The 10,661-nt window shown below is 56.3% G+C and overlaps 2 protein-coding genes across 4 annotated transcripts in view; one reads left to right on the top strand and one right to left on the bottom strand.

Annotated features, from left to right (window-relative positions):
- Nucleotides 1–67, top strand: part of KCNJ9 (potassium channel, inwardly rectifying subfamily J, member 9) — a 3,996-nt gene extending 3,929 nt beyond the window's left edge. Inside the window, exon 3 of the mRNA XM_011970400.1 lies at nucleotides 6–67. Coding sequence (XP_011825790.1) covers nucleotides 6–67 — 62 coding nt within the window. The remainder of the gene's footprint in view (nucleotides 1–5) is intronic.
- Nucleotides 68–3,600: 3,533 nt separating this feature from the next.
- IGSF8 (immunoglobulin superfamily, member 8) lies at nucleotides 3,601–7,690 on the bottom strand. 3 transcript variants are annotated; one of them, XM_011970402.1, is made up of 6 exons: nucleotides 7,124–7,690; nucleotides 5,972–6,433; nucleotides 5,185–5,592; nucleotides 4,542–4,955; nucleotides 4,069–4,199; nucleotides 3,601–3,870 (listed from the first exon to the last, which is right to left on the bottom strand). In XM_011970402.1, exons 1-5 carry the CDS (start codon nucleotides 7,569–7,571, stop codon nucleotides 4,084–4,086), a joined length of 1,848 nt encoding a protein of 615 aa, XP_011825792.1. In that variant the 5' UTR covers nucleotides 7,572–7,690; the 3' UTR covers nucleotides 3,601–3,870; nucleotides 4,069–4,083. The 3 variants fall into 3 exon arrangements, with proteins under 3 accessions (XP_011825792.1, XP_011825793.1, XP_011825791.1); XM_011970403.1 differs by having other exon boundaries at nucleotides 3,605–3,893; XM_011970401.1 differs by having other exon boundaries at nucleotides 3,605–5,592.
- Between the last annotated feature and the right edge of the window lie 2,971 nt (nucleotides 7,691–10,661).

The raw sequence follows: 10,661 nt of genomic DNA, 5'->3' as shown, positions 1-10,661 counted from the left end.
GGAAGCTGGGGCCGACAAGGAGCAGAATGGCTGCCTGCCACCCCCAGAAAGTGAGTCCAAGGTGTGACCAGCTTCCTCCAGACCCCTGTGGCAGACCGGGGGCCAGACACAGGTACATGGGGAACTGCATATCGGAGGAGAAGGAGGAGGAGGAGGAGAAGGTAGGCAAAGCCCCTGGAAATGTGCTAACGTTGGAAAGTTCCCATCCCCCAGAATCTCAAGTCTAGAATCCAGTATGGAAGGGAGGGGTCCTGATTTCAGGGAAATGGAGGGTGGGGCCAGGTGAACATGCCAGTCTGTGTTTGACCTTTACATTTGTTCATGAGTGGATGGATGGACAGAAGGATGAACTTTTGGGGGTTGGATGGGAAGATGGTGGCAGATAAAGACAGCTGACAGATACATAAATGGACCAATAGACAATCGGTTCACTCAGGGCTGCCACTAACCTGTAGAACACCTCTGTGCAAATTCTAAAAAGGAACCCTTTTCCTCCAGACAGATACAGCCCCAAACCAGGGTGCATGGCTTGGGGGGTAGAGTGTAGGATGGATTGCAGTCCCCACTCACCTCTTCTGCCAGCCTCCCCACATATGGCACAACTGTCTAATGACACGGTAGGCCAAGCTGAAGCAAAGGAGAAAGGAGCCGCACCAAGATGGACACATGAGGAGGGTGCCCTCCTAGCTCCACCCTCCCCAGGATGAAGGGGTGCGAGGGGGCTCAGCAAGGTGTGAATGACCTTAGTCTGCAAGTTCAGGGAAGCAGGCAGAGCAGGGCGGTGCCTGAGCTGGGGCCTGGAGAAGGGCCTGGGAAAGGAAAACCAGCGATGGCTATTTTCTTACAGTGGAGTGAGATCTTAAAGGTATCAGGCACAGGCAGGAATAGGGAGAGAGCTTCTGAGGAGGCAGGGACAGAGAGAGATCTAGAAAGTGGGTTCACTAGAGCTGGGACACAGGGAGCCCCTAGGAAAGCAGTGTGTCCTTGGGGCACAGTCATTCACATCACTGATTGGGTGCCATGTGGAGTGGACATTCAAAAACCTGGTTCCTGTCCTCAAAATAAGGGGCACCTGGGAAAACAGAGGAATCGACCTGTGGCGACCGAACAAGGGATGATTCAAACTGACAACCTGTGCAGTCCCGCGGAGGGTGGGGGAGTGTGGGTGATCAGAAGGCTGGGGCCGGTGTAAGCCATAAGGAATATGTAAGTCAGGAGTTAGAAATCTTCAGTGTGCATTGGAATCACCTGGAGGGCTTGTTAAAACACAGATTTTTGGGCTCCACTCCAAGGGTTTCTGACCCAAGAGGTGGGTCAGAGAAAAATGTGCATTCCTAAGAAGTCCCCAGGTCATGCTGTTGCTGCTGGACTGGGGACCACACTTTGAGAACCTGTGCTCTAAGCAAAGACTTGGAAGTCGTATCAGGACATGGGGTATAGAAACTGAGGAGTAGCTGAGAGGAAGATGAGAGAAGCTAAGAAGAAGCTGAGGATCCTCACAGGAGCAGACAGAGAAATGTGAAGGGCGGGGTTTTGTGTGTGGGAAAGGGACCCGAAGCCCAGGCTGAAGAGTTTAACTTTGGGCCCAGGAACTCAACCATCAGTGGAAACAGGGCAGTGACAAGTGGAGGGGGTGTCTGGAAGCTGAGCAGGCCCGACAGAGAGATGAAGCCATCAGAAGGACTTGAGGGGGTTCCTGGGGAGGCCAGGGGGAGGTGGAACAGGAAGGGTTTTAGGGACAAAGGACAGAACCCCTTGTAGGACTGGAGGCAGGATTGAATGTAGGAGAAAATCTGAGAGAAGTGATAGGAGTCAGAACATCTGGATGTGTCTGCAGCCTGCTGTCAGCCCACTGGGCCAGGGGGTCCCAAAGACACATATTCTCACCCCACCTCCACCTGCTTCCTGATCACATCCCAGTCACCAGCGGCAGCTTCCTGGATGGTGGGGAAGAACAATGGCAAGTTGAGAGGGGCAGAGGGGTGCAAGGGACCTGAAGCTGGCCTGGAGAAAAGCGTAGGCCCAGGAGAGCCTGCCTTGGGACAGTGCCTGTCTCCCACACAGCAGCACTGGCCCAGCAAGAACCTTCTCCCTTGGCCCTGGCCACATCCCACTCCTGCCCTTTCATAAGCCCCCTGGGGAAAGCACTCCTCTTCTCTGTTCCAGGCTGGACAGCCAGGGTCCTATGGGCACAGCCAGGGTCCTATGGGTCCTCTGGAAGCAAGAAAGGGGGCCATGGAAGGAGCCCAGACAGTTTGGGTTCACTCAGAGAGGACCCAAGTCCCAGTCCCTTCCTTTCAGTCAAAGCACGGATATCTTTGCCTCAGGTCACAGGGCCACCAGGGGGTCCTGTCATCAAAGATGAGATTCCTGAATGCTGGTATTGGCTGGTCCCCTAAGAACAGATGTTGGGGTGTGGAATGGGGATTCATTTGGGTTTCAGAAAAACGGGAGTCTGGACAAGAGGGGATGCGCTACTTGGTATCCACACACACGCACTCACACAGGAGCCAACCCTTTGCAACTGAACAAGCAGAGAAACTGAGGCTGGAAAGGCCCCTCCTGCCTGCTGAAGTCACTGGGACCCTGCCACACCTCTCCTCGCCACTGTCACCACTCAGGGCACCACTGTACAGTGCAACAAGTCAGGAGACCTAGGTCCTACTCCTGACACTTGCTAATTAGCTCTATGACTCTGGGCAAATCGCATATCTGGGCCTCAGTTTCCTCATCTGTAAAAATGACACTTAGCAAACTCGTAATGCTCAATAAATGTTTAAATAACAACTGAAGGAGGCCTACTGGATGCCTCTTAAGGTGCCGTGCAGGTAAGAATTTTGTGCCATGCAGGTAAGAATTTTAGGATCAGAGAATCCTTAGGCAAGAAAATTCATGAAACTCCTGGGGCACTGGAGGAGGGGTGAAGCTGAAGGATGGGAGGGAGGAGATCCCAGGGTGGGTATAGGCAGGTGAAGCAGGTATATGCGGGTGTAGCAGGTATATGCGGGTGTAGTGGGTGTATGCGGGTAGTGGGTGTATGCAGGTACAGCAAGTACATGCGGGTGCAATGGCTCTGTGGACACACAGGCCCTCCCTTGACTGCCTGTTGTCCCAGCCTGAGTATCAGTTGTGTTCTGAGGCTTCTATTCTGCTGCTATCAGTCAGAAGGAACAAGAATTGCAGCCCCAGGGCCTAGTGGGAGGACTCAGGTCCAAGACTAGCCTGACCAGGAGAATAAGAAGAGTGGGGGAAAGTCTAGGGAGCTCAGAAAAGGCACTGCCCCTGGTGGCCCATGCCCTTTAACATGGGAGAAGCTGGGGAGGGGGGACCACATGCAGCTGGAACCTACCCTCCTTTTCTATGCTTCCCTCCCCAAGTAGGAGTCCAGTCAGGAGTTGTCTCAGCCCTGACAGTTCAGGCAGCAGATGGAACCCAGGTGTCCCCTCCTGGGGTAGGTGGTATGGCCCGCAGAGGCCAGATGGTGTTTGTGGTGGGAAGAGAGGCCTGGGTCGTCCAGAATAGGTTGTCAACCCCCAACCACCTCCCTACTGTGCACCCTGAGCCTTTTACAGTCTCATGGTAGGGAAGACACAGCCAAGCCTGCTTTTTATAAAACCAGTTTATTCACTTTTTAGAAAAACTAATTCCAGGATGGGGAATGGCCTCCCTATAGGATCCCTATGAGATCAAGAACAGAAGGCCAGAGGGAGGGGCTTGGGAGGGAAGGAGTGGGGAAGGGGAGGGATGTCTCCCATTCTGGGTAGTGGGAAGTCAAATAAATTAAAGGAAGAGTGGACAGAGGGAGAGGGTGTCCAGGCAACCAGAGGAGGGCTTGGAGCTGGGCCGGAAGACAGTCAACACCTGCAAGACCTGAAAAGGGCGCCCAGCGTGAGCTAAGGACAGAGAGCCCTGCGTGGGGCTCCCTCGTGGCCTCCACCCCTTAACAGGGCCCTGTGGATCTGAGCTGCCTACTCCTCCTCCAGGTGGGGCCTGGGAGGGAGCAGCTTGGTTCAGGACTTGGTGGTGGGAAGCCCAGTGAAAACAAGGTTGGGGGTTCTTTTCCCTCACCTGGGGAGTAAGAGATCACCGTTTTCGAAGCCTCTTCATGAAGCAGCAAGTGATGGTACCGAGGACAGTGGCACCAGTGACTAGGGCCACCCCTGTACCCACCAGCAGAGGCACAAACAGGGTGTCCAGGGCTGGGGGAGAGAGTATGACTGTTCAGAGAGGATGCCATCATCCTCCACCCATCACACTTGCCTCTACACGTTCCCCATCAAGTTCTCTGAACCCACCTTCTCCATTCACAGGCACCCCATCCCTGCCCACAGCCTGCCCCCTCAGCATGCAAGTCAGCATCAACCACAGAGGACCCCATGCAGGTGGGCACTGCAGGGCTGGAAGTTGGATTTTTTGAGACTTCATGTGACAGGATGTGGAGGAGAGAGATAGTAGCAGGAGGGTGAGAAGATGGGAAGGGAAGGCCAGCAGCAGGGGCCGGGAGGAAGGCAGAGTGAAGAGGGTAGAGGGGTGTCACTTACCATGCATGTAGGGGTAGACTGTAACAGGCCCTGAGCGGGCACTGCCCGCCTGGTACCAGCTGTAGTCGGCATGCTGCACCCAGGCGCTGGGGGCGCAGTGGTACACGCCTTCATCCTCGGGCCCCAAGCTGTGCAGTCTCAGCCGATGGCTTCGGGGCCCCACCAGCTCTACGCTGACAGGGCCTCCTCCAGGCCGGACTCCCAGCTCTGCCACACCATCCTGGCCCACGCCACCCACCAGCTGGGCAGGGACAGAGCTGAGCTCTCCGTCCTCTGGTCGCTCTACCCACCAGCTGGCGGCCAGCCGCAGTCCTGGGGGGCCACCCCGCACAGAGATGTTGCACAGCAGGGAGGCAGTCTCCCCCCGGTACACTGTGCCTCCTGCTAGCCACGCCACAGCCTCCAGCACCACGCCTGCAGAACAAAGGACATGGGGTCAGAGGGTGCAGGGCCAGGAAGCATGGGGTTAGAGCTGCTGCCAAGCACCGCCGCAGGAAACTCAGGGTATTCCCACAATATTGGGAGAACAGGAGCGTGAGGCTGTGGCATGCAAGCAGCTGATGGAGAGGGAGGGGGGCATGGAAACAGAAGGAAAAGGGGTTGACAATCCTCGAACCGTGTCCAGGGCCCAGCCCCCTCTCACCTTCCTCCCGCACGTGCACAGGGAGAGGCCGGGAACGGGCACTGGCTGCTTCACGAAGCCGGGTCCCAGACCCCCGAACATAGGCTTTGGCGAGGCAGCGGTAGGTGCCCGCATCACCAGGCCTGGCAGCCTCTAGCCGTAGCCGGTATGTTCTGGATGCCACCTTCTCCATGGCAATGTGTCGGCCCTCATAGCCAGGGCCCAGGCTGCCCACACCCTCTGTGTCCAGCTGGGCTACCAGGCGGCCAGGCCCAGGTGCCCCCGCAGGTGCCATCTCCCAACCTACAGAGTATGCAGCATGACGGCCTGCTGGGGGAAGTGCCCCTGACACATTGCACAGCAGTTCCAAGGGCTCCCCTGGGCCGATCCGACGTTCACCAGGCCCCACTGTTACTGCCAGCTGGCTGGCTGAAACACAGGAAGGGGAAGAGGTGTCATGGAGGCAGGAGGGGACACAGAGGCACCTGATTCCCAATTTTCTGTTTCCTCCTTGACAGCAGCAACTTCAAAACCTCCTGTCTGCCCCTCACTGGGTATGATCATCTTTCTACTTGGGGGCTTGAATCTCACCCCTCAGCCATGGGCCTCCTATCTCTATACCCAATTTCTGAGCAGAGAAAACCCATCAAGGGCAGAGGGGAAAGAAATGCTAACAAGGCTGCTCACTCTGTGGAAGATGAGTTCCTTGGAGTCAGATGATAGCTCTCTGGTACCCCCTGCGGCCACAGCGCCCACCAGGATACTGTCCCTCCCAGCTCCCACAGTGGGATGTATAAGTGGTACTTACACAGTGTCTGCACGTCCACGTGGGCCAGGACAGCCCTTTTCTCTGCGATCTGGGCCCAGCTGCCATCAGGATCCTGAATCCACTCAGCGGCAGTGCAGTGGTAGGTGCCTGCGTCCCCTGCCTGGGCACCCCCTACTACCATGCGGTACCGATCGGTCCCTTCCTTGCCCAGACGAAGCTCCCCTGCAGCCAGTCGCTCAGCATAGGGAGCTCCGGCCTCCACGGCCAAGTCTGACCGGATTCCCACCACTTCCTGCAGAGTTGCTCGCCCAACTGGTGCCTCAGGCACAGATCGCCCAAAGGACACAGCCAGGTGTGTGTGCTTCTGTGTGCTTGTCCTCGCCAGGCAGCCCAGTGCCAGCTCCTGCCCCTCATGCACCATCAGGCGTGGGGGTGAGGTTGGGGCCTGGCGGCCTCGGGGCCCTGGGGGGGCAGCAGACACCTGGAGGGCATCTGGAAGAACTGGAGAGAACAGCTGGAGTGAGGGAGGGCTGGGAGCTGGCAGCCCTTGTTACTGTTTCCTGTGTACAGCCTATCTCCCTAAATAGACTGTGAGCTCTCAGAGGGCAAAGATTGCATGTTGTATTATTTCCTCTGTAACTCAGTGGTGCCAAGTGCAGTACTGGGCACAGCACAGGCACTCAATAAATACTTGTTGAATTTCATAGAACCAGCCCATGTTGGTTCTATGTTCGAGACTGACCCCTGTTTGAAATACTGAGAAAAGTGGTTCTGTCTGCCTTCTCAGAACACAAAGAAACTTAGTGAGAATGTCACACGGTCTCACTCCTTCCCTAACTCTACTCTCTTTGCCAGATCTGGGTCCTGTACTGTCCAGGAGTAGAGTCTATTCAACCCAATAGTTTTCCTCGTTCTTGGGAATGGAAAGGGGAATGGACAACTGAAGGACCCTTCTTCTCCCAGGAGGGGTCTTGATTTGATAAGACAAGCATTGGCCTGGGTGAGGCAATCTGGGTTTGAGTCCCATATCAGTCACTGAGTTATTGGGCGACTTTGTGCAAGTCACTTAACCTCTTTGGGCCTCAAGTTCCTTGGCTACAAAACCTAAGGGGCAGTTAGATAGGTCACTTGTGGCTTTGACTTTCTGCCTTGAGAGGGTGTGTGGCCCCACCCCATCCCAGGGCCCAGTACCTCTCAGCTCCACCTTGCCGCTGTAGCTGCCCAGGTAGCGGGTATCAGTGGAGGGGGTGTGGCACTCATAAATGCCAGCATCCTGGGCCTGCAGGCGGGCAATCTTGAGCACCACAGCATCACCTTGTAGGCGCTGCACCTGCACCTCACCCGCCACCACTCGGGACTTGAAGATAGCATAGGAGAACTGGGTATCCTTGGTACTGACAATGCCCAGTGCAGTATCTGGGGCCTCAGGCCTATACAGGAACCACTCGAAGTTCTGCTGGGCAGGTCCCTCGTAGCCGGTCACATTGCAGGAGATGGAGACAGCTGTTCCAGTCACGCGGTACAAGGGCCCCTCGGGGACCAGCACCTCCCGGGCCCAGCATCCCATTCCTGTAGGGAAAGGCAGAAGTTGGAGATGCCTGGTTCCCCATTCCATGCCCTCTGCCACCACAAGCACCATTCTTGATCTCTGCCTACAAAAGGAAAGGACACCTGGGGAAGATGGTCCACAGCTTGGACCCTGTTCTGAGAATGGGAAAGGGATGCTGTGATATAAGACACCTGGATCTCAAGAAGGTGGCACGGGCCCAGGATTGCCTTGGCACCTAGATGCATCCCATTTCTGGTGGACTAGAAGCAGAGCGCCTGAAGGCAGAAAGGAGTACATCTGATTCCTGACCTAACCAGGCTTTGGTTCCAGCTAAACCTTGATCTGTCCCTGCCACTCACCCACCTCCATGTCTGCCATTCCTTCCTCAGTGCCTGGCCAGGGGAGCCTTCTGGCTGGGGGATGCTGAGACTACATGTCCCTCCCCTTTGCTTGAGGGGAGCTGGCAGTCTTGCTCAGTAGTGCTAGTTGGCTCAGCTGTGTCACCTGGACCAGACAATGGAGCCAGTGACCCTAGCTGGAAAGGGCACAGGCCCAGTCAGTTCTCACCACACAATGCCTTCCCCCCTCCAGCTGCGCCATGAGCTCACTGCTTCTCTCACCCCACAGGGCTGCCCAGGCAGCTGGGGCTTCTGGGGCAAGGTCCAGGCTCTGCTCTCGCCATTGGGGCAGAAGATCCCCTCCTCCAGTGCCTGCCAACCTTCCTGGCTAGCCCAGCAGACACACAAGGCGCCTGCCCCAGTTCCATAACAAAGCCTTCATTTGCATATGGTATGCATTCATTTACATATATGGCTCTCTTTCTGTAGGGAGGCATTAAATCCCAAGCTGCCCCTTCTCATCTCTCTCCCTTCAGAAAGGCCAAACCTCTCTTCTTCACCCTACTCCACCCCTATGCCCAACTCTACCCCAGCAGATACTCCTGGCAGACTTAGAGGGCTTAGCTCCTCCCTTCTCTCCTTCCATAGCTCCCACTAGATAAAATCGCAGAACCTCAGAATGTAAAGAGGGCTAGGCTACCCCTCCCCCTCTCCCCATTTTACAGATGAGAAAGGTAAGGCAGGAAAAGTATAATATCTTAACCAAGATCATGCTGTCCCTAGATGGCTTCCACACCCTCCTCCAGAGGGGCAAAACCAGGGAGGAAAATGGGGAAACTCCAAGGCCAGGCCTGAAGGGACTGACCTGACCAACCAGTGTCACTTTTAGGCCTCCCAGGGGGATACCATGGACTTTCTGCAGAAGCTAGAGGAAAATGCCCAGGAGTCTGTGGTCAAACTCTACCCTCCAGCTTCTCTAGAATGGCTCCTCTGAACTTCCCCACCCCTGCTGCTGGGCTCCTAGCCCCTTCCTTTATCCTCTGGCTGAGTCACAGGGAGAACTCATGGTCTGTTGTTAAGGGCACAGGCTGTCAATCAGGAAGTGAGATTCCAGCACCATCCCCATGCCCAGCTGTGTGGCCTGGGATCCAGTCTCTTTCTGTCCTAGGCCTCGGTTTCCACACTGGAGGAGAACTAAGAGCTCCAGCTCTGACCGTGCATGAGTGCGTATGTGACTCAGGAGAGCCCTGCCCCAGGCCAGGCAAGTTTCATAATCAGGGTGATGGTGGAGACGGCCAAGCTGACACCTTCCCTGACTGCCTCGGGGCAGACTGCTCAGAAGGCCCCCTCCCATCTTCCTGGCTCCACAACTGCTGATGCTTGGAGATCCCCATGGGAAAGTTACCTCCACAGCCTTAGGAAATCAGTTGCCACACAGCTCTCTCTCCCCTCCTCTGTATTAGTTGTAGCGAGGAAAGGGAGAGCAAAGAGGCCTGCTTTGGAATCAGATCTGTGTTCAAATCCTAGCCCTAATACTCACTAAATGTGCTCTCTGGGGCAAGTTACTTCAATTTCCTCACTTGTGAAATGAATGTAAGTGCCCACAGGCAGTGGGTGCTCAGACGTCTGCGTGCTCCTTTTTCAACCACAGGCCAGCACTTCCCCACCTCCCTGGGCTCCTCCCTGCTCCATGCTGCCCACTGGGGAAAACACAGCAAGTGCTAGGCAACCCAGGTCCCACAGAGCCTTCCCCTCTGTACATCCTCCTGCCACCTGCCCAGGGACCAAGGAGAGGACTCATCCTAGCCCTGCAGGGCCCAGGGACCTGCAGCAGGGGAAGGTTTTGCTTGGTGCCACTGTGGAGCCCTGGTCTAGAAACAGGCAGCTGGGGCTACCTTCAGCCTCTGCCTTGACAACAGCAGCTCTGAAGTCACCATCCCCACCTCCACGCTTCACTCTCATTTCAAGGGCTTCAGCCTCATCAACATCTGTACTGGCAGTTTCACTTCTCCACGCCATACTCTTCCCCAGACCACCTCCTACAGGCAGCCTTCCAGTTCAGGCCAAAAACAATTCCACTGTCATTACCCCTATGCATCCATGCAAGATTAGCCCAGAACAACCCACCATGAACACCCACCACAGCAGGCACAAGGTGCTTTGAGATCCCAGGATCAGTCTCCATGGAACCTGGTTTCTCCTGAGGCAAGGAAGCTGGAACTAAGCGGGTGTGAAAACTGATGGGTGGCTGCAGAGCCAAGTGCCATTTGGAAGAGAGGAAGAAGGGCAAAGAGGGACCCAACCTGGGGTGGAGATGGGGGTGAGAGAGAGAACTGCCCCCAGTTGATGAAGTGTGTGGAGCGCAATTGGGAGAGACTTACTTCAAAGATCGTGGGCAGAACTGGCCTCTGGGCCTCCAGCCAACTCTAGGGCAATTATGAAGCTGGGCAGGCACTGCCCACGCAGGGCGGGCACCCAAGGCCAGGCCTGGAGCTGAGTGTGGGGCAGAAAGGAGTCGCAGCATTTGGTGCAGCGACCCCAGGACGTGGGTATGCTAGCTGAGAAGTGGGGCCTGCCCCAGGAGGCCAAGCAGTGCCTGGGGCAGCACTTTAGTGGGTCCTCCCTGTGCCCCACTCCCTGACTTAGAGCTGGGGAGCCTGCACTCTTCCCAAGACTGGCTCGGCGGGCAGCCACAAAGCGCAGCTGGCCGCCGACCCCGGGGAGGCTGGAGGTACCCCTGACGGAGGAGGATGTGAGGAGCCCCGAAATGCTCGGGAGGTGCTGGGTGGCAGGCACCTGCCCGGCGGGGCCGGGAACCGGAACGGGGACCTGACTTACCTAG

The sequence above is a fragment of the Mandrillus leucophaeus genome, unplaced genomic scaffold, assembly GCF_000951045.1.
Source record: "Mandrillus leucophaeus isolate KB7577 unplaced genomic scaffold, Mleu.le_1.0 Scaffold947, whole genome shotgun sequence".
In the NCBI taxonomy this organism is placed as follows: domain Eukaryota; kingdom Metazoa; phylum Chordata; class Mammalia; order Primates; family Cercopithecidae; genus Mandrillus; species Mandrillus leucophaeus.
The sequence above is the reverse complement of the archived record's forward strand: the minus strand, read 5'-3'. Positions and strand labels throughout refer to the sequence as shown.